Below are 24534 nucleotides of genomic sequence, written 5' to 3'. Positions count from 1 at the left end.
CTTTTCTGGAAAAAAATACCGTCCTTCCTATATATTTATCTTTTTTCGCTATTAATAACATTGGGATCAGCAATCATTTTTACCGGCCAGGCTGGTAAAATACCGGCCAGGTGGCAACCCTAGCTGCAGGTTGGGTAATGATGATATAAAATGTTAATGTCTTCATCTTGCCCTGCTATAAACATCTTGCCCATCCATATCTGCTGTTTTCTATTCTTCCTACTTGCAAATGCCCCTCTTCAGAACTCTAGTATTTGTACCTCCATATGATTAAATATAATTGTTTTAAATAGTGAACCAGCCCAGGGTTTCAGCATCTCTATAGCAGTAATGTTTCAGGATTTCATAACTGTCCACAGCAGCTCCCCAACTTGGATCATGTTAGGCCATCTTTCGATCGTCAGTGGCACTGCACATGCTCCATGAGCTCTGGGCTGCTATTGAGAAGCGTAGGGGTCATCTGAAATCATCTAAACTTTAACAAAAGTATTTACATCTGTTGCAGCTTTAGGGCTCATTTTTAGGAAATTCTTATGCACTAATTTCTATGCTGCTGTGTAATGTCAATATGAATTAAGTACTAACAAGCTTACTATTAATGACTCTTATGTATATATACTGTATATTGTGAGCCTAGGTAAGCATGTGCTGTAAATCAGCAGAAAATAATAGGGGAGCTATTGGGGCATGTTCAGAGACACAGATATTTACTGCTAAAGGGCTGTGGTGGCCTTGGTACAGAAAAGCCCTACACATAAACCTTCTAGCATAATTCTGTTGCGCTTTAGTTCCCCTTTAAATTGAAGCTGATGCAGCTGTGTGTGTGCATAGGCAGACAATTTGCAAGCGAAGGACAATGAAATCACTTTAACGTGACCCATCATTTCTTCTATGAATACTCTGGCCACCTGAGAGAGAGCTACATCAGGAATGATAGATGCTGAAAGCTGTCAAAAAATTCTGAGCCTTCTATCTAACTCCTAGCCAATGAAACTGACGGCTTTACCTTCCTATTCTGCTTAATAGAGTGGAATAAAAACAAGAAATATTTAAAATATTTTCATACCTGGTTAGGGTTTATTATTTTAGAGGGTGTTTCCTGACAGTAGGCACCCATGCTCAACAGGACATATCGGGCATTTTATCTGTCCGTAATTATTTTTCTATTTTTTCTGTTTTAAATGCTAAGGGTTTATTTTTACCAATACTGCACCCTCCCTCCAGTGTATGTTTAATGTGAGACAAGGAGCTCTACATTAGCCCTGCATGTTCCCTAACTGTTATCTCAGGCTTATAGATAAGGAGGAGTCTAATAATCAGGGAGATCTTATTAAATAACTTCCTCCTCCCCCCACAAATTGCTTTGAAGGGCCATGAAGGTGGGATCTTCAATTTCATTCTTATGTTTTATTAGGTAGACCATATAACAAAAACTATAGATTACTTCACAAAAATGGGCAGAAGTAACAGCGCATATCCTTTTCTTGGGTTAAAAGTTAAGGTGTGTATTGATCATTTACATTAAGCCTTTAAATAATTTCCCAAAATTTATTTAATGAGGGTTAATCTTTTATGGGACATAAATATATAATTAGTGTTCTTTGCTTTCTATATATATATATATATATATATATATATATATATATATATATATATATATATATATATATATATATATATATATAAATTGGCAGTCATGAAAGCACTCACAGCAGTTTTCTTCAATACTTAGTTAAAAGTTCTTTATTCCACGTTCTTATCTACGCGTTTCAACCCACACAGGGCCGTCATCAGGAATCACTGCCTATATATATATATATATATATATATATATATATATATATATATATATATATATATATATATATATATATATATATATATATATATATATATATATACTGTATTAGAATATCTAGGTCTGAGCAGATAGCAGGCTTACATATTTATTTTGTGGGTATATATGGGCAGTGATTGGTTGCCAGTTCAAACCTCCCTGACCATATGGGAGCCCACCGCTTCATATATGTGGCCAGATTGATCATCTTTCCCACTCGGTATCTGATCCAGCTCATACAGATATTGTTCCTGCTGGGCAGAAACTCCATTGACCATGAAGGTCCATGTACCCAATCTGCTGCTGGCCATGTGATATGAACATTGACCCAAGGAATAATCAGTCCAGCTTAACTCACCATGAGTAGTTCTTTGAATGTATTCTCAGCTTTAGTGTGGGTAGGGTCTGATTCTATTCAAAAACAGGTTTAAACCTGCTAGACATAGCTTTAGCAACTGCTAAACTAACAGGACCTTCAGCAGTAGACAGGTGGCAATTCCAAGGTTCCAATACACACCTAGGCCCATGTGCGCTTCATTACGTTAAGGCTTCTGCTGCTGTTGACAACTGCTGGTTAGCTCCAGGAATTAAGTGCTCCTCGGAGCAGGCACCATTTATACTGTATTTCTAAAATATATTAATAAACTCAATTACCAAAGTTTGTGATCCAGCATTTCTCTGGGGTCCACCCTAAATTAACCTTGAGAGGAAACACTCTTCTTTGTGTAAGTAGATGCTATGCCAGTGGGTTTTGGTAACAAAATGCCTTATTTGATAATGCAGACATTTGCCTTGTCTGTGAAATGAGTAGAGCATGAGGCTTGTTGTTACCAGTTGAGAAATCTACATAACACCAACTATTTTATCCCCAATGTTTGTATTTTCTACTGGGAAGGATGAGCATTTTGCTTCTTATTTATCAGGACTGGAATATCAAGAGAGAGTTGTACTTATCTTCGCAGTTAACACCTAAGGGAAAGAAAAAACACCTGCAAGAATATATTTGTAGGTGATAATTGGTTCTTTGCAGCATCATGGGAAAGCAGAATTCAGTATAGCAACCCTTTGTATGACAGAGGAATGTGAGGCATCTTAAATGAGATTAAGGAGCTCAAACACAATCTTTTTTTCTCATCTTTTCCTTTTCTCTTCCTTCCTGTCCTTCTTGGTATTCACATCTTTCTTCTGGGAAGGTGACTGACATGATGCAGAAAGCCCTATTTGACTTCTTGAAGCACAGGTTTGACGGGAGGTGAGGAATGAACTCATTCATGTTCTGGCCTTTTCATCGTATAATGGAGAACATCAGGCTAAAATAGGCTTTGTGTGGTAACTGGATGTGATTCCAGTTGTCTATGAATTACAGCAAATCTCATTATCGTTCTTGACACTTGATTTACTAACACAGCACTTTATTTAGGTATGTGTTGCCAAAAGCACAAGCCATCCATTAGGATCAGTTGTCTGTTGTTGACACACTGTTCTGACCACCTTTATCATCATTTCCTTTAATTTGATGCATGAAGCGAATAAGTGAAGTATAAATTGTAGGTATTAGAGGCACCTCATATAAAGTATTTGCTGTACACTCACCCATCCTTCTGATTGCATATATTTGATTTAACAGAATTAACAAAAGCAAAATAGACATATATATGAGAAAACCCCTTTGATGTGCTATATGCTGTAACAGAACCTGTGATGGCAGACCCCTCTAGATATGAGGAAAACTTTGGTAAAAGTACTTGTTATACTAACTCATTATTCTATTGGCCCAAAAGGACAGTATGGCCCTTCTCACTTCATGGTTGACTCTTGCACAGTGAACATCTAAGGCAGTCATCTGATGTTCACTAAACAGGCTAGTCAGCAAAAAGGTCTATCAAAACTACCTCTCAAAGGGACGATAAAGCTAGTGAAAGCTCAAGTCTTGCTCTGTGTATGGCTACATTGTGATAAGAATGGCATCTAGGTTAGACGTTATTTCAGAGAAGCAGCATTGAAGAAGTAGAACCAACTTCATTAAGGCCTCACCAGAATCCAACTGAGCCGCACAAGCTGACTGTATGCAAACCAATACTCGCTGTTAAATGTTCAGCCAATTCTATAGCTTGCATTTCTATAGCTTGCACCCTTACTGACCCAGGTCAGTTACCTTCCTGATTAATATCTGATTTGAATTGATCTGATTTAGGAATATTGGAACATTTATTGGGTGAATGCTGCATCAGTCTGCACAGGAAGCACTCTTCTGATTGGTCTGCCATGACATCTTACTGACATCTTACTTACTCTACCAAGAGGCCAGATAATCTTTACAACATGATTTGGTCCATAACTTTTGTGGCCAAATGGGACAGTGATCTGCTCATTTGGTGACCTTGCTCATTTGGTGACCTTGTCCAAGGAGAGGATCTACAGGTTTATGGACAGCATATTCGATATTCGACCCTCGAAGTTAAATCCTTTGAATATCGAAGTCGAAGGATTTAGCTCAATTCGTTCGATCGAACGATTAAAACCTTCGAATCGAAGGATTTTAATCCATCCATCGAACGATTTTCCATCGATCCCAAATTGGCTAGAAAGCCTATGGGGACCTTCCCCATAGGCTAACATTGATGCTCGGTAGGTTTTAGGTGGCAAAGTAGGTGGTCAAAGTTTTTTTTAAAGAGACAGTACTTTGACTATCGAATGGTGGAATAGTCGATTTTTAGTTTGAATCGTTCGATTCGAAATCTTGGTCGAAGTAGCCAATTTGATGGTCAAAGTAGACAAAAAAATACTTCGAAATTCGAGTCTTTGAAAATAAGTATTGAGACATCTTATCAGCGTTCTTCAGCAAAATGCCTTTCCATTATACTTTCTAGTTCTTTACAAAATGTCAGTTGATGGAAGAGTTTTTGTGCAACAAGTTTTTTGATGACTGTAAGCAAAGTTGTATAATTGACGATGTTCCCACCTCCCACCACAAGCTATCTTGAGAACAGGGACACCCAAGGGCTCATCTCAAAAGGCAAGGCAAAGTGTAGTGACCAATGCTCTCAGGGACAACTCTTTGTCCTTTCATTAGCAGTGACCACAGTTAGGCATGATTTTCTTTTGCTAGGGATTGAAAGTGTGATGTGTGATTGAAGATGGGCATACTCAGAAATTATAATGATTTATAACCTTTTTTTTTTCTTTCTAGGATATCAATAACTAGAGTGACAGCTGATATTTCTCTCGCTAAAAGGTCGGTGTTAAATAACCCAAGCAAGAAGCTGATAATTGAACGTTCAAACACAAGATCTAGTTTGGGTAAGAACTTTTTTTTAATTTTCAGCCAACTGTAGGTGGAAATGAACAGCAGGTTTCAGATTCATTATTTGAGAGATTTAAAAACCAATAACACTTTGAAAACTAGAAAAATAATTCTGGAAATTGTGAAATTGCTCTGAGCAATTATATATTTATTGGTTTAGAGTTTTTAAATTTCCTTTCATGTGTTTGTGTTGGGTTATTCGGAATATATAGCAACAATTGTGCTGTGTGTCCAATTGGAAATAAGTATAAAAGGGGAAAAAGTGGTTTTGTCCAATGCTCACAACACTCCTGAACCTGTTAAATCAGTTTATTGTGCATTGCAAACATTGACAGCTGAAGAACTTTTCTAAGAGGAGAATGACACAAATTCCTTATATTTCCCCTCTCACTGTGACACTGGTGTCAGGCTGAGTTAACATACAGGCTAATGCCTCTGACTTAGTTATACACCAGGATGTAAATTGCTGAGACTGGCAAGGTTGTAGCAGGGGGAAGCAGGAATCTGACACAAAATCAATTAGACTCTTTGGCTGCTTGAGGCTGTGTCCACATTGCCAGAAGAGGAGGTTCCTAGCAATTCAGAAACACATGGGCACGTTTTTGATACAACCATTGGCCCCTGAGCACAGATGGGTTATGATAAGTGGCCCACTTAATGGAAGAATCTCCAGTGATCATTAATGAAGGATTTTTTTAGAATCTACATAACCAAATGCCTGCCTTCCTGTTGTTTAACTACTATGTAATACCAGAAAGACAAAATTACACTCTAATATCCCTATGTAAGGTAACGGCAGGATGGCTAAGATGGTACTATAAGGCAGGATTTTCATTGGAGCACCCTTTTGCATCTGTAATAAAGTTTAGCCCATCTTCTTTTGAGAGCTGTGAGTTACAGTGAGTGAGTGTTACAGAAAGGTTTTGCCCTCTTTAATGCAACCACCTCTTGTGAGGCTTCTGTTCACACTAGCTTTGCCCCCCTTATACCTGAGAACTAAGGGTCTGGCCACACGAGCAGATTCGGGGAGATTAGTCGGCCCAGCGACAAATCTCTTCTTCGGGGCGACAATCTTCCCGAACTGCCCTCCACCATCTAAAGTGAAAATTGCCTGGCGGAAGGCACACACTTCGTTTTCCGAAGTCGCCCGAAGTTGCTTCACGAGGGTCCTAAGGGGTCATACAAATCTGTTAGTAACTTTTATTGCCAAAAAAACTCAAAACAAATGATAGTTTAGCCCCCCTTTACTTGGGGGAAACCCTGAAACTCTACTATTAACACATCTGGGCAATCTCTCAATGCCAACAGTGCATGAAAGTAGGACCCCAAGACCCTCCTGTCAATTTCCTTCCTAGGAGAGCACTTAATATCACCCACAGTAATACACCATCGTCACAGGACTTTCAGACCCCCTGCAACATAAGGCAGGAGAAGGTTGTGACAGATTTATATACTTTTTACCAAGCCACAATGCATCCAGTCCCCAAGAAAAGGATAAACCCATACCCTGAAGATATGAATCAACAAAAGAGGCTTCTGAAGTTGTACTTAATAAAGTTTTGTACAAACATCATAATGGGGTTTATTGTCAAAAAACAAATGATAGATTAGCCCTATTCAACCTATAAAACTCTATACCATTTGGTCTGTCTCCACCTAATCTATGTGAGAGTGATCCCTGGATGTCAGGTTCTCTGGTGAGCCCTTGGAATATGATGGTCGTTAACATATAAGAATTAGATCACTTTTCCCTAAATGCCCCCAATTAGTTGGTGTCCCCTGTCAAAGCACAGAACTACTACTAAGTACTTCCATCACGAAAGGGGCCATGGAGGTTCATGGGCCCATCATTGATTTATAGGTCCTGTATTTTGTGACCATTTCATCTTTCTATTTATAATGCTCGTATGGATTCAAGGTTTGGGAATGGAGCCACCCCAATTGTGCGCTTGCTTTCACGATGCCAGCATTTTAACAATTAGCTGCTAAAACACCAATAAAGTCTGGTGTAATGAGCTGAAACAATTTACATTTCCGTGATGGATGTTCAGTTGTGACTTTTCTCACTTTATTTTTAAACTTCCTAGTATCCTGTGTATAGTGGAGGTATATGTAGATAGCATTGAGGGGTGGAAAGTGATAATTAGATGAGAACTATTGGTAACATGCATTGTGTGAAGTTGTTAATTAGATGCTATGCAAAGCACATTCAAACACATGGGCACATATATATATATATATATATATATATATATATAGTCAAATACAAGAGTCCTCTGCACTCAACCCATTATCAATATATTTAAGACAGCGACATTTTGTGCATACTGCTACTAAAAAATGCCTTACCCTTTAAACAAAACAGGGATTGTTTGTCCATATATTGCAATATATTTAAGCTGGCCAACTACGTCAAAGTCATTCCATATCTGGCCAGTCCTATGCTCAATTTTATCTGATTCATTAAGAATTCTATTGCTTCATTATACATTTTACAAAGGGACTAGGTATTACCTGCAACTTAACTTGCTGCTTTCAAATTAAACCTCCATACTTGGCTGCCCTTTTATTAGACACCAGTGGGATCACCTGACTATAGCTGGGAAGGGTGGGAGCTACAACATGGAGCTGGTCACTGCTCCTGTATAAACTATAACAAACAAGGGAAAGTTGTGCTCACCACTATTTTTTAAAACCATTAGGCGGGGGTGCAATGAGGCTGTGACCACAAAATACATATAGTCAAATACAAGAGTCCTCTGCACTCAACCCATTATCAATATATTTAAGACAGCGACATTTTGTGCATACTGCTACTAAAAAATGCCTTACCCTTTAAACAAAACAGGGATTGTTTGTCCATATATTGCAATATATTTAAGCTGGCCAACTACGTCAAAGTCATCCCATATCTGGCCAGTCCTATGCTCAATTTTATCTGATTCATTAAGAATTCTATTGCTTCATTATACATTTTACAAAGGGACTAGGTATTACCTGCAACTTAACTTGCTGCTTTCAAATTAAACCTCCATACTTGGCTGCCCTTTTATTAGACACCAGTGGGATCACCTGACTATAGCTGGGAAGGGTGGGAGCTACAACATGGAGCTGGTCACTGCTCCTGTATAAACTATAACAAACAAGGGAAAGTTGTGCTCACCACTATTTTTTAAAACCATTAGGCGGGGGTGCAATGAGGCTGTGACCACAAAATACATATAGTCAAATACAAGAGTCCTCTGCACTCAACCCATTATCAGTATATTTAAGACAGCGACATTTTGTGCATACTGCTACTAAAAAATGCCTTACCCTTTAAACAAAACAGGGATTGTTTGTCCATATATTGCAATATATTTAAGCTGGCCAACTACGTCAAAGTCATCCCATATCTGGCCAGTCCTATGCTCAATTTTATCTGATTCATTAAGAATTCTATTGCTTCATTATACATTTTACAAAGGGACTAGGTATTACCTGCAACTTAACTTGCTGCTTTCAAATTAAACCTCCATACTTGGCTGCCCTTTTATTAGACACCAGTGGGATCACCTGACTATAGCTGGGAAGGGTGGGAGCTACAACATGGAGCTGGTCACTGCTCCTGTATAAACTATAACAAACAAGGGAAAGTTGTGCTCACCACTATTTTTTAAAACCATTAGGCGGGGGTGCAATGAGGCTGTGACCACAAAATACATATAGTCAAATACAAGAGTCCTCTGCACTCAACCCATTATCAATATATTTAAGACAGCGACATTTTGTGCATACTGCTACTAAAAAATGCCTTACCCTTTAAACAAAACAGGGATTGTTTGTCCATATATTGCAATATATTTAAGCTGGCCAACTACGTCAAAGTCATCCCATATCTGGCCAGTCCTATGCTCAATTTTATCTGATTCATTAAGAATTCTATTGCTTCATTATACATTTTACAAAGGGACTAGGTATTACCTGCAACTTAACTTGCTGCTTTCAAATTAAACCTCCATACTTGGCTGCCCTTTTATTAGACACCAGTGGGATCACCTGACTATAGCTGGGAAGGGTGGGAGCTACAACATGGAGCTGGTCACTGCTCCTGTATAAACTATAACAAACAAGGGAAAGTTGTGCTCACCACTATTTTTTAAAACCATTAGGCGGGGGTGCAATGAGGCTGTGACCACAAAATACATATAGTCAAATACAAGAGTCCTCTGCACTCAACCCATTATCAGTATATTTAAGACAGCGACATTTTGTGCATACTGCTACTAAAAAATGCCTTACCCTTTAAACAAAACAGGGATTGTTTGTCCATATATTGCAATATATTTAAGCTGGCCAACTACGTCAAAGTCATCCCATATCTGGCCAGTCCTATGCTCAATTTTATCTGATTCATTAAGAATTCTATTGCTTCATTATACATTTTACAAAGGGACTAGGTATTACCTGCAACTTAACTTGCTGCTTTCAAATTAAACCTCCATACTTGGCTGCCCTTTTATTAGACACCAGTGGGATCACCTGACTATAGCTGGGAAGGGTGGGAGCTACAACATGGAGCTGGTCACTGCTCCTGTATAAACTATAACAAACAAGGGAAAGTTGTGCTCACCACTATTTTTTAAAACCATTAGGCGGGGGTGCAATGAGGCTGTGACCACAAAATACATATAGTCAAATACAAGAGTCCTCTGCACTCAACCCATTATCAATATATTTAAGACAGCGACATTTTGTGCATACTGCTACTAAAAAATGCCTTACCCTTTAAACAAAACAGGGATTGTTTGTCCATATATTGCAATATATTTAAGCTGGCCAACTACGTCAAAGTCATCCCATATCTGGCCAGTCCTATGCTCAATTTTATCTGATTCATTAAGAATTCTATTGCTTCATTATACATTTTACAAAGGGACTAGGTATTACCTGCAACTTAACTTGCTGCTTTCAAATTAAACCTCCATACTTGGCTGCCCTTTTATTAGACACCAGTGGGATCACCTGACTATAGCTGGGAAGGGTGGGAGCTACAACATGGAGCTGGTCACTGCTCCTGTATAAACTATAACAAACAAGGGAAAGTTGTGCTCACCACTATTTTTTAAAACCATTAGGCGGGGGTGCAATGAGGCTGTGACCACAAAATACATATAGTCAAATACAAGAGTCCTCTGCACTCAACCCATTATCAATATATTTAAGACAGCGACATTTTGTGCATACTGCTACTAAAAAATGCCTTACCCTTTAAACAAAACAGGGATTGTTTGTCCATATATTGCAATATATTTAAGCTGGCCAACTACGTCAAAGTCATCCCATATCTGGCCAGTCCTATGCTCAATTTTATCTGATTCATTAAGAATTCTATTGCTTCATTATACATTTTACAAAGGGACTAGGTATTACCTGCAACTTAACTTGCTGCTTTCAAATTAAACCTCCATACTTGGCTGCCCTTTTATTAGACACCAGTGGGATCACCTGACTATAGCTGGGAAGGGTGGGAGCTACAACATGGAGCTGGTCACTGCTCCTGTATAAACTATAACAAACAAGGGAAAGTTGTGCTCACCACTATTTTTTAAAACCATTAGGCGGGGGTGCAATGAGGCTGTGACCACAAAATACATATAGTCAAATACATATAGTCAACATACCAGTGTGTTATACTCATTTAGATATAGAAGAATTGTGCTTAAAAATGAAGTGTTTCAAGCTGATTTATTGAATATTTCTGCAAAAACCCTACTAATCCCTCCCTTCTCTTCCACTTCCTGCTCCCTGAATTCCCAGGCTGTGCAGGGGAGCTGGCAGCACTCAGCTCACTGTACTGTAGGACAGGAACCAATCAGCAGCTAGCAGGACCTGATAGGGAACTGAGGCCTCTCTTTGCTTGTGTGACTGTAGGGCTGTGATTGGCTGCCCCCCTCCTACTGTGCTTCTGGTAGGGACCGTTAAGACGCACCCACCCCTCAATTGAAACACTGACAGGGACCAGAGAACATCTATAGGGAGCTCCAATAAAGGGGCTATTTTTTAAAGATAATATTAATTTTTAGCACCATATAAAAACAACACCATATATTGCTTATAATTGCCTACAAAATTAGGGTTTTTTTCATGTATCCTATATGGCTCCTTTAAAAAGGATTTGAACCTGAGTTTTCAGGCATCATTGAGCACTGCAAATTAAGGTGGTTGAATAAAGTTACTTTAGTCCCCTGTGTGTACTCAACCCAGAGGTCCCTTGCTTATCTCTTAAGACTAGCTTCCCTTGCTTCATTCCACTATCAAAATGTACTGTCAATACATCTGTCCTATCACTTTGGGGTGCAGCCCTGCATGCACAGGTGCCAACAACTCCCAGCATTACCCCAGGTCCTGCTGAAAATAATGAAAGCATTTGAGGCAATGCAGGATCAGTCTGAATATGCCACTGACACTAGGGAAAATTATACTTTTGGTTTTGGTGCACTGCTGCCTACATCTCCCATCATCCCCTTCGGCCCCTTTGAGGAAGTTACAGTAATAGATAATGTACCAGTTCAGTTTGAGGACGCAGTTGACATTGGGGATGCATACGATTCTGGCAAAACCCTGGTGATGCCTGAATGCTTCATAGGACCCATTCCTGGTCATTTAAACCAGAAAGGCAGGGAATGGCAATGTTCAAGAAACATTAAAGCTGGACATGGTCCAAAGTCTCCACCTTCCAGAGCATTTCTCCTATGGGGAGTGACGATCATAGGCACACATTTTCTTCAAGTTCCAATTAACATAAAGTTTCCTGTAGATGGAGCACCAAATGATATCCCTAAACTTGGGGGGAAGCCCTACTATAAACACATTGTCATGGCAATCTCTCAAAGCCAATGGTGCATGAATGTAGGATCCTAAGAACCTCCTGTCAATCTCCTTCCTAGGAAAGCACTTAATTTCACCCACAGTAATACACCATCATCATAGGACTTTCAGAACCACTGCAACATAAGGCAGAAGGTTGCGACAGATTTGTATACTTTTTACCAAGCCACAATGCATCCAGTCCCCAAGAAAAGGAGAAACCCATACCCTGAAGAGGAGGCTTCTGAAGTTGTACTTGATAAAGTTGTTTACAAAGAGCACAATGGGGTTTAGACCCCATATTAAGACCCCCCTTGTACCTTTGCAGGTAGATGTCATTCCTTTTGATGAGGTTCATTGTTTCCCCACAAGAGCAGGAAGAAAAGTCCACAAATCTTGTTATAGTGGCATTTTGCATCTAAAGATATTTACATAAAAATGTGAATAGAAAACTGAAATATTGTGGGATACTAATAGCAGGAGGCCTAGATCTAACCTCAGTATTGCTAACAGGTCTGTACAGGTTAAATAAGTATAGCAGGATTTAAAGAAGCATATCCTCAGAGGTCTCAAATTCCCTATGTGTCCAAATGGAGTGAAACCTTGTTTTTTAAGGTATCTATATTGTACTCAAAGATTATGTTGGTATTGACTCTTAACTATTTCCTGTATAGTAGGAAATATTTTTCGTTTAGCTGCTATCGTTATACTTTAACCCTTTCCATTGGTTGATGAGCATAGATGCAGTCTCCAATTTCCCCCAATTTGGAATGGCATAATCACCCTGGCCAAATTCAGTTCCAAGAATTTTTACTTTGGGCCACAGAGGAGACATCCAGGAGATCTCCCTTCCCCATCCAGAAAGTTTAACAGTTGATGAGTGACCCTGAGGTCTCTGAATAGTGCAGCACCATCTGCCTCCTCTCCACAAGACACAATAACATGACACTGTTGGTATAGGCAAAGACCCTCAAAGCTCACTCAGGTACCAGAGGAACCCATGTTAATGCAACACCATCAAGCCACATAATTAATAGATCTATTGCAAAGACATATAGCATTGACAAAAGGACAAACTTGTCTGACACACCAGGACAGCCATTCACAAGAGGGAAGCTTATGGCCCTGCTATACAAAACAATGGCAATTTATAAACCTCCGTAGGGTCTTCCAAGAGAAGTTCAGTGTCAGGTTCCTACTAGGCATAAAGTGCTCCCCTGTTCAAAGGTGGCCGGTATCATACTGGGTGAGCTTCAGAAGATTCATGCTTTTGAGATGCAGAAGGTAGATGCGGCAACCCTTTTCTTAACTAGCCCTTTCGGAATGGTGTCTGTGGTGTGGGACTTGTCTCTTTTACTCCCTTTAGACTGTTTAAATTTCCAGTGGATATTTATCATTGTACTCGTGATATTTTAGTTGGGTAACCTGCATCTCTGTCTTTCAGTCTTCCAGGGGATAGGGTGTGCTATTGTATTATAGGGTTAGGGTGGAGTTGTAAATATGTGTAACACTTCAATTTGGACTTTGGTTGAATGTAGGTACAATATCTAAAATATATAATGTTGTTTATAAAGATGTTTTAGGTTTATTGATGCACATTTTGTTTTATTTTTGTGGATTTTTATTTCTATTTAAGACAGAATATATATTTTCCTTAATAACTGTATTATATCTGCATGTCTCATGTTTAGTTACTTGTTTTTAATACAAATCACGCAAGGCACTGCATCAGTGACTGGCACAGGTCGCCTCCTGCTGGCATGAGCAGGAAAAGTCACGGTAGTCAGTGACAATCATGGTGCAAGGGATGAAACGTTGCCATCTATTTAGCTTTCCATATAAGTCAACATATAAGTAAAAGAAAAAAGTAAAAAATATTGGTTTTCTCTTGATATAGGATATACCTAAATGTATAGTGGATTTGCAATAAAATTAAAAAAAGAGTTATTTGCTGCCTGTAAGAGAATAAGCACTGCTTAGTCAACCTAGCCCTGTGTGTTTTGCAGTAATGTGCAAACATTGTGCTAACTGCAGCAAGAATAAATAGAATAGATTATTATACCATGGTTTTATTTGCTTACTTCACACTTGACTGGATTGTATTTCTATCACGGTAACAGATATTCCCTTGATTTATCCCCAGCTGAAGTGCAAAGCGAAATTGAAAGAATTTTTGAGTTGGCCCGATCTTTACAGCTGGTTATATTAGATGCAGATACCATTAATCATCCGGCACAACTAATCAAGACGTCGTTAGCGCCGATTATTGTACATGTCAAGGTTTCATCTCCAAAGGTAACTATTGCCATATTTGTGCGTTGCTGTAAACTGGTTATTGCCCTTGTGAAACTGGGGACTAAATTCATGTGTAAAGTCCTTTTTTTATTTTTTTAAATAAAGTTGTACATACATACCATACCTGGACTATAACACAGGCAACTTTTACCTGGGTACAGTAAGCCATAGACCAGTCAAATGTTTTTGTCTTCATTAAAACTGCCACAGATCAGTAATAACTAATTGCTCTTTGGTTGCTGTAAGTAACAGGCATGATAGCTGCTTGAAAATATTCTCATCCACTTTTCAGCCAAGAATCAACAGGGGGAAAAGCCCTCATGAATATAGCACTGTGCAGTTTGAATACATTAACATCTCTTTGCACCCTGCTGTGCACACTGTAACTGATGTCTATGCCATTAAAGGCAAGACAGAAACGTCAAGAAAAATGATAACAATAGAAATTATATATGACATGTATAGGCACTCTAATATATTGATGGACACAATGGTTACATGTAGTGACACTATTTATTAAATAGGACCTGTCATCCTAAGAAATAATTCCAAATGCTATTGAGTCAAACCAAATAAACTTTACTTACACTATACACATATTTAAAGTTTGTTTCATTCAGTCTTGGAATTTAACAATAGCATAAAAAAAAGCAGACAGATGCCATATTGTGGATACTGCTATTATGGAAAGTTTTGCATCTTCCCAACATCTTGTGTATGTTCCAGAATGGGGGACCTAATGCCCATGCTACACAATTATAGACAGTGAGGAGGGAGGGGGGAATGTGAGTACAGTGATATCTAGGTAGTACAGAATGGGAATTAAAAGTAATTGCTTGCCTCACCTCTACGTCTGAGGAATAGAAATGGAAAATACCTTTTTAACATGTTTGGGTGCTTTATTAAACACATATTGGTCTTGTTTCATTTAAAAGGACTTTTATAATACAGATTTTTATGTCTAGATGACATGTCCCCTTTAAAAGTACTTGTGTCCAAACACCCTTCCATGCGGTTGCATCTTCCTTCCATCAAGTCAGTCCTGATGAATCAGATGCAAGTGCACCTATTGATGCAGGGGAACCCCGTGCAGTAATTTCAAGGTTACGACTATGGGCTGCACATCAAGAATCATTTAAAAATACAGTAAATAGTTTATTAGTGGAGCTCACCACACTTAAGGCGCCGCCCCTTATAATCCTTCCTTAGCTGCAGCACAACGAAAGCCGGAAGCTGTCCGAGTCATGTCACTCAATACCGCTTTCTTTATCTTGAGCACACTAAAGGATTCATTTGGATTGGATTCCGGCTTCATAGAAACAGCTACTTTATTTAGCGAGCATTGTGAAAAAAGATAGCAACCAATGAACCATGTGACTTACACTTAAATCTTTCATAAGCATTGTATAAATTGTGAATGATTAAAAACTCAGATCTGGAAATTTTGACCACAACTTGCAGTTGTGCGTGTTTTAACATATAAGATGGAATTGCAGCAGGTGAAAATCGATCATCTGAAGTTGAAGGGAAAACATGGCAAATTGCATCCAAAATTGCAGTTTGCATACAATTTTGCAGCGTTTTTAAATAGGCACCCAACGGAATCATTCATATAAAGTCCATATAGTTGCTAGAAGTTCTAGACATAATTATAATAGTAGTTTGAAAAAAACCTCAAAATGGTGGCTTGCAACAATTTTTCTTTTTTAGGTACTACAGAGGCTCATTAAATCCAGAGGCAAATCCCAAAGTAAGCATCTGAATGTTCAGTTAGTTGCTGCGGATAAGCTTGCACAGTGCCCTCCAGTAAGTACAATATCAATATCCAAAGAGTCTTCTCTTATCTGCAATAATGTGTACTTCCCACAATTGTCATTGAAATGATAAATACTTATGCTTTACAGATTTTTTTAATGCAAGTAGTAAAACTCATAGTTATGCTTTCACCCTGTGGGTAGGAAGGTTTAGTGTCCCTTTGCTACATAGTAAAGGGGCCTCAACCATGTATTTGATCGCAGCAGGGTAGGGTTTAGAACCAACAGTCTAAAAGTGCGGCCATGAGACTTATTGTACATCAGCCCAGTTGTAGTAAAGATAAATGCTTCTGAGTTGGTCCTGTGTATCCCCATGTCTGATCTTGGCTGGCCTTCTTCCTGGCATTATGGATCCTCAGTATACTCAGTATATATTAGGGGGCATATTTATTATGTGGTGTAAAAAAAACGGCAGGATAATTCTCCACACATCACTAAACTCCGCCATGTAAAAAAATGGCGTACATTTTTTAAAGCTTTTTTTCTTAGATTGACGTATGCTGGAAGCATTGTAAAATAACGGCTGCAAATCGGGCATTTGCATGGCGTAAAATAAAACACACCTTGATAAAGTCATCATTTATTTTACACAGCTTTTTACACAGTTTTTTGTCAAATTTCATTTTACACATCATAATAAATATGGCCCTAGGTGTTTTAGGTGCTTATAAGGCATGCTAACTTGATAAGAGCAAAAAACGGAGCATTCGGGGAGATATGTTAAAATCTTCAAATTTTAATCATCCAAGTTAAAAGAAATAACAGCGTGTCAAGTTACATCAGATCATCCGCTTTACGCGTTTCATGGCATCTCGCCACTTCATCAGAAGCATACGCTTCTGATGAAGTGGCGAGATGCCATGAAACGCGTAAAGCGGATGATCTGATGTAACTTGACACGCTGTTATTTCTTTTAACTTGGATGATTAAAATTTGAAGATTTTAACATATCTCCCCGAATGCTCCGTTTTTTGCTCTAATTCTATGGATTGATCCGGTTGGGGACGGATGCTACGTGCAGCATGGAGGTGAGAATGTGATTGAGTTGTGATGCTCCCCGTATCTGGTTCATGCTAACTTGATAAACATGAAAAGTGACCAGTTGTGTCACCCCTTGAGAATCTGAAACTTTAGAAAATATATATTTTTTTAAAAGCAGATGTTACTGTACCACCGTTAATACTTGCCGTTTCCATACGTATATGCAGGGTCGGACTGGGGGGCCCACCAGGGCTGCTGACCCAGGTCCCCCCTCTTCCCCCCCTGGCTCACTGAGCTGCTTGAGCACTGACGCCCTGGGTTGCATGAGATGAGTGCACATGAGAGGAATATTTTTGCCGTGACCGCCTGGGAAAGGGTGGTTGTGGCAGGAAGAGACCACGAAGTGTGGATCTTGGCCGGCGGGGCACACGAGCCAGGGGGCCCACCGTGTTTATACCTGGGGTCCTGCCGTCCCATTCAGACCCTGCGTATATGGGGCCCATTCATTAAGTTTGAGTGAAGGAATAGAAGAAAATATACTTCGAATTTCGAAGTGTTTTTTTGGCTACTTCAACCATCGAATGGGCTACTTCGACCTTCGACTTCATATCGAACAATTCGAACTACAAATTGTTCGACTATTTGACCATTCGATAGTTGAAGTACTGTCTCTTTAAGAAAAAACTTCGACCCCCCTAGTTCGCCACCTAAAAGCTACCGAAGTCAATCTTAGCCTATGGGGAAGTTCCCCATAGGCTTGGCTAACTTTTTTTGGTCAAAGGATAATCCTTCTATCGTTGGATTAAATTCCTTCGATCAAAGTATTTGCGCAAAATCCTTTGACTTCGATATTCGAAGTCGAAGGATTTTCATTTCCCAGTCGAATATCGAGGGTTAATTAACCCTCGATATTCGACCCTTGATACATTTGCCCCTAAGTGTAGGTAAACTTTATTGTGCCCTATCCACAGATATTTTACTAGAACATTAACATTATGGCAGTATGGAGTATTACACACACCTATTTGTAATATAGAGTACTCGCCAAGGCATGTATACACACAATATTCCTGCACTGGAAATTCCAAATTTCTAAGTCAAATGCAGCATTTCAGTAGAAAATATATGTGCAGGCTTTATCAGAAGGTGGAGAAATTAGGTAGTATGGGAAATACCAGTCCTACAAAGTTACATGATATGGAACTTTGCTGTTTTCCCAATTTAAAGTAGTTTCGAATGCCAACTCACAAAACTCCTTCCAAAGTGCTTAAAAGGTTTAAAGCACACAGAGGTACAGAAAGAGCTGCAGAAATCCACAGAGGTAGAAGAAGTGATTTTACTCCCTGACATGGTTAAAGGTGGACATAGATGTACGATCTTTCCTGGTCGCATTAAAGATTTAGTTTTCTTTACAGGTATGTCAGAAACAAAAGAATTCTAACTGTATCTACCGATTTAACAAAGGCGCCTGATATAGGTCGGTTTGTATCCCACAATATACGCACCGGATATTGTACAAAACAAAGTTTCATACAGTGTTATTGTGCATCTATTGCCACCTTTAGTGGCACCGTTTGTTAAAGATCCTGAATGTTTTATTTTAAAAAATTTTTCTCCAAACAGGAAATGTTTGATGTCATTTTGGATGAGAATCAGTTAGAAGATGCATGTGAACATTTGGCAGAATATCTTGAAGCATATTGGAGAGCTACTCACACCACAAGCGCCACACCCATGACTCCGCTTCTAGGAAGAAATCTGGGATCAACAGCACTTACATCTTACCCAACAGCTATCTCCGGTTTACAGGTAGTAGGGGCAGCCGTTTCATCGGATGAATTATATTAATGAAAAATGTTCTGTTCTGCACCATAGCCACTGATAAAGCATCTGGTATGGGATGATGGTGCTGTGAACAGTAAAAGAGGCACAAGGGAGCACAATTTGTTTTTTGTCATTTTAGGTAGAGCTGATGCTTTGGTTTAGCTGTCCGAGAACTAAGTCACTAAAGCTAAGGTGAAGTTGTGTAAAGAAACATTTGAATACTGTATTTGAATACAGTGTGATGTGGTGTTTAAAGAAAAGAGAGTCAATCATGTGCCAGAGGGAGCACATTTACACACCATTAAGGCCTATGATAGAGTAATAAGGTATCCATAATATAAAAAGGTAAAGTGGATTCAGTTGGAGGAAATACTTAAAGTGAGACCATACAAATGGAAAAAACCAGCAGAGCTGTTTCACCTAGGTTAGAAATTATTCCATAAGAGGTGTGGATATTCCAGCTAGAAGCTCATTGTTGAGTTTTTAGGGTGGGTAATAGCCAGATAGTCAGATTAAAAATCACCATGGTGCTGTGTGTATCTGCTTCCTTGACACAACATTCTTAACCAAGGCCTCACGACTGGAGCAGTGTGTATGACGGTTATGCTGATCTTGGGGTCATTTCAAATCCCCAGTAGGCTGAAGTATGTGTGACTGGCAGCACCAGCACTCCTTTTGAGAAGGAGCTGTTAAAGATGAGTTTAAAATAATAGCAGTATAGCATTCTTTCCTACTGATACTTAAATGATCCCAATTGTTAATAGGAACGTGCCAATCCTTAAAGTTTTTCCACTAACACTAATGTTATCTACACTATCTTTCCATGTACTAGAGCCAACGTATGAGACACAGCAATCATTCGACTGAAAACTCTCCAATAGAGAGAAGAAGTTTAATGACGTCTGATGAAAATTATCACAACGAAAGGGCTCGGAAGAGCAGGAACCGCTTGTCTTCCAGTTCCCAACACAGTCGTGACCATTACCCACTTGTGGAAGAAGAGTTCTCTGACTCGTATCAGGACACTTACAAGCCTCACCGGAACCGTGGTTCACCTGGTGGATATAGCCATGATTCTAGGCATAGGCTTTGAGTCACAGAAAATGAACAAAAGAAGTGGTCATCAACCCATTTGCTGTCCATTGAACCTACAGTGCAACCAGTAGTTCTGATATGCATTGCAGGTTAAAAGACTGCATTGGGGGTGATGTAACGTGCCACCACATATGGTAGATAGAATATACAAATCACTTTGTTTTGCCAGTTGTTACACAAGTGTCATCTGATGCTGTATCACAGGCAAAATAGTAACCATACCCATATGTATACGTGTAGGTAAACTTTATTGTGCCCTATCCACAGATATTTTACTAGAACATTAACATTATGGCAGTATCTGTTTCCATAGAGTATTACACACATCTATTTGTAATCTAGGGTACTCGTCAAGGCGCGTATATGTACAATTTCCTGCACTGGAAATTCCAAATGAACAGTTCCAGTTGGAACCAATTTATAAGCCAATTCCTTTTGGAATTTGGGTTAATTGACTGGAAAGTCTATTTGAGCATGTTGCATTCACTTAAATATAATTATTATGTCGAAAGGTTTGGGGGGAGGGGTTAAAAAAAATAGAAGACGCAAAAGGAAAAAAAAAAGTAGCAATTTTTTATTTGAATTTAGTATTACAATTTTTCCTTTGCAGGCTGTAGAATATAAGGCTGAAGAAAATCATTGGAAACAATTTAATTTTACAGTGCTCTAATGTTGAGTTTTAAACGGAACTGAATTTAGGTAAACTGACACTCAGAAATACAAAAAAAATGTATAATTACTGATGGTGGATTTCTTTACAAGGCTAAGGCATTTGACATGTGTTTTTGTTGGATGACGATATTACAGAAGGTTATTTTGCCATCGAATATCTTTTCTTTTTTTTCTAGTAAGATCAAAGAACAATTTGAAATAAGTTTTGAAATTCTCAGCATCGATACCATTCTCTAATGACCAAATAACTCAATAGTTACAATCCGGAAGATGAATTTTATAGAATACTGAGCCATAAATCGACACAAATACTAAACTATGCTAAATTGCAGGAAAAAACACTGTTGGTTTTTGAAGCCATTTACAGTTGCATGCAAAAGAAAAGGTGATTTTTAAATTAGGATCATTATAAGGTAATTTTCCAGGGTTTCAATGTAACATTACTTTATTTTGATGTTCATATACTATTATTATTATGGCTGACTTTAACATGTACTTTAGTAAGTACCATGTCCTCCATCACAATAATGATTGGCTAACGTATATAAGAAATCATCCCATTTTCCTTTTAGAATTTAGACATTACTAATACACTATGAAATGTGGGGCATATCTTGAGCAGATGAGAGAGCAGGTGGATAAATTCCTGTAATTTAGGGCTTTCTGGATATAGGGTTTCTGTGTGAAAGATCCAATATCTCTACCTAAATGGCTCATGACAAAATGTAACATACACACTAGCAATGAGATTGGGTAAAGCCTTCACCTATACACAGGGCCGCCATCAGGGAGGGGGAGAGTTGTAGGGGGCCCGGCCACGCCGCACTTACTTGATTAGCCTGAACCCCCTGCTTTCAGAGAGCTGCCGACTTCGGGAAGACGGGGGCGGGAGCACAGGGGTATCTTTTGTCCATTACTTTCCCTTATTGGTCACAGAGTTGTCCTGGTTAAGCTGTTTGGGGATTGGATTGCTGAGGTTTGAACTTCCCCTCCAGCTCATCCAATCACCATGCAGCTTTACCGGTACTTGAAATTCTGTGACCAATAAGGGAAGAAAACGTTGTCACTGGAAGAAGATGCAGCCACCTGTGCTCCCCTCATCCCTTCTGTAGTTGGCAGCTCACTTACAGCAGGTGGGCCAAGCATGGTAGGGCCCCCCTAAAGGTAACCCTTTGTGATCTATGTTGCGTGGTGGGGCCCTTGGTATCATTTTTTTTAAACTTCTGGGGGGGTCAAGTTTTTACATGGACTTTTAAGGGGGGCCCTGGCCACCAATCATCTTATAACGTGGTGGAGCCCTCTTCACCAATTTTTTTTTCTTACCATGTGGGGTCCTAGCCACCATTATTTTTTAATGGGGGGCCCTGACCACAAATGTTTTTTTATGGGGGCCCTGACCACAAATGGTTTTTTTATTGGGGGGCCCTGACCACCAATATTATTTTTTATTAACATGTGGGAGCCCCAGCCACCAATGGGGGGTGGACCTATAGGTGGGGCTTGCGGTGGGCACAGCCCAGGGGGCCCAGGAAATTTTGTTGTATGGTGCCCTGACATTTCTGATGGCGGCCCTGCCTATACATATAAAAAGCAAGAACAGTGACAAAAAATAAATAAAAAATTGACTCCCAGCCTACCCAACAGACATTGTACAATAAAACTTCTTTGGTCAAATCCTCACAATAGAACCCCCAGCATAAACCACATAACAAACCCCTTACCCTAAACCAATCTCAATACAACCTACAATTCTCCATCCCATAACAGAACCGATGCAGCATATTCAACCCTCATAGTGCTCAACATATGTAATGATAAATGTATTACATCTGAGTTTAGTTGTTTTCTTGTTTTTTGATTATGTGGGAAGAAGGCAAAAACTAATCTCCAAATATGTAGGAATATGCTAAAATAGACTGTACCCAACATATACTCAATAATTCTATATATTTTTCTGTTATGTACCAACTTTCATAGTCAGCAATATTGCACACTCTATTTCCTTGTTTCATCCTGCACCCAAATACAGTTTATGCTACACGAGCATATTTTTTTGCTGCAGCAAGATGTGAGAAAGTAGGTTGAGGTTAAATGTCTAACTCATGTACCTTTTCTTACATGCCATTGATCTCCAAACAAGCTACACAAGTCTACATGTAGTAGTAATTTTTTTACTAATGTAGCTCCACCCTTGCATCTGACTCTCCCAAAGGGAAGTAGTTGATGACTAGTCTTCATGTAGTCAGAATTTCATATTTTCACCCTTATATCTGATTTTATAAACAAAAGAACTACATATATGGTTCAATACAAATATCCATGCAGTAACAGCTTCTTGCTTATGTAGCTCCATCCTGACATCTGACTGACCTAAACGAAAGCTACACAAATAGCTTCTTATTCATCACTAGTCTTCACTCATGTAACTTCTTTCTTACATCTGACCGAGACAAAAGGAAGCTGCTATTTGATTGACGTACATAAGAGCTACAGAAGTGGCTTATAGTTCATGACTAGTCTTCATGCAGTAGAAATTTCTCACAAAGCTTCACCACTACATCTAATTGGAAAAATAAAAAGCAACTAAGTAGAACATTTGAATGATGTTTGAAACATATAGTTTTGATTAGGCTAAGTAGTCCAAATACAACATCCTACTGTACATATTCAGATGTTAGTGCAGTTATAAAAAATCTGCAATCTTCACAATTTAAGCTTCTGCCAGCAAAAACTTGGTGTACTCTGTTGTCCAGATAACTAACATAGAAGTCAAAGTTTATTGCGTGAGCCTTACCTATATGGCCTGGGTCTCGTCAAAAACTGAAATTCTTTTGAGCCAAATCCCAAATCCAATGCATGCTGAAATGACTGTCTTTGAGTATGTAGCCTCATCCGACATTTGCACTATATCTGTGCTCTTAGTATAATAATCTGAACAAATCTCTTTGGTGGTAAATATATTTTCAGGTATTTAAAGATACAAAAAAGTCTGTAGCATGACCAGTGAGCTTTTAATGTATTGTAGCCTTCTTAAAGTTCTGTGATGTGACATAGTGTGATTTACAGAAGGTAGAGTGACATTGTGTACTGATGCCTTTTTCCTAAAGGTTTGGTGGTATACACATAAGAAAAGTATACTGATAGCTTAAAAATTATCATAGCTGATATGTATGCTGCCTTAATTATAAGGAATAATGTTATCACTCTAGTGCCTCTCCAGCACTGAACTGCTTTTATCTTTCAAAACCCTAAACACTTTCACTTTCCTAAGGCAAATAAGCTAAATGATGGTATTGCTGTGGATTAGAGATATCCAGCCTGCCACCCTACAGAAACTGTAGGGATTCCCAGAATCTATAAATGCTCAAAGCCACAGGTTGGATAATCCTGATAAAACTCAGTCAGGCTCATTTACAAACACTAGTGCAGTAAAGTTACTTTTACTAGGACAGTAAACCATGGCAACCAATCAATTTTTTGCTGTCACTGTTTTACTTAGAACAACTTGAACAAAGCAGATAGGCCACTATGGCTTACCGCCCAAGTTCAAATACGCTCAGTGTTGGTAAAAGAGTCCACGTCTATATTTTAGTTGTAGCTTGGAACAAAACTGCATGTGCTTGCTTAGAAATGCTTTCCAGCCTGCAAATTCCTCTGTTATGCCAGTTAAGATCATAAGAGGTTATTTTTGTTTTGTTAAGACAAATGTGGTACATGTTTATATTTGCTAGTTTTCTCTTCAATGCCTTTTGATCTTCAGGGTCTACAGAAGCATGCAATATTATCAGTATATTTTGGACACCTTTTCATACAAGTTGTTTATATGTTTGTTCGTTTCATGGCAGTAACCAACTGGGTCTCTT

At 38.9% G+C, this 24534-nt stretch overlaps 1 protein-coding gene across 2 annotated transcripts in view; it reads left to right on the top strand.

The window, feature by feature from the left end:
* LOC108701326 (voltage-dependent L-type calcium channel subunit beta-4) overlaps positions 1 to 22788 on the top strand; it is a 76202-nt gene extending 53414 nt beyond the window's left edge. For both annotated transcript variants that reach the window (XM_018235765.2, XM_018235766.2), the window contains 6 exons: positions 3031 to 3089; positions 5028 to 5137; positions 14134 to 14285; positions 15996 to 16091; positions 18704 to 18889; positions 19737 to 22788. In XM_018235765.2, the coding sequence (XP_018091254.1) occupies positions 3031 to 3089; positions 5028 to 5137; positions 14134 to 14285; positions 15996 to 16091; positions 18704 to 18889; positions 19737 to 19997 (864 nt within the window). In that variant the 3' untranslated portion in view covers positions 19998 to 22788. The remainder of the gene's footprint in view (positions 1 to 3030; positions 3090 to 5027; positions 5138 to 14133; positions 14286 to 15995; positions 16092 to 18703; positions 18890 to 19736) is intronic.
* The last annotated feature ends 1746 nt before the right edge of the window (positions 22789 to 24534 follow it).

The sequence above is a fragment of the Xenopus laevis genome, chromosome 9_10L (assembly GCF_017654675.1).
Source record: "Xenopus laevis strain J_2021 chromosome 9_10L, Xenopus_laevis_v10.1, whole genome shotgun sequence".
Lineage (NCBI taxonomy): Eukaryota > Metazoa > Chordata > Amphibia > Anura > Pipidae > Xenopus > Xenopus laevis.
This window is presented reverse-complemented; position numbering and strand designations above follow the sequence as displayed.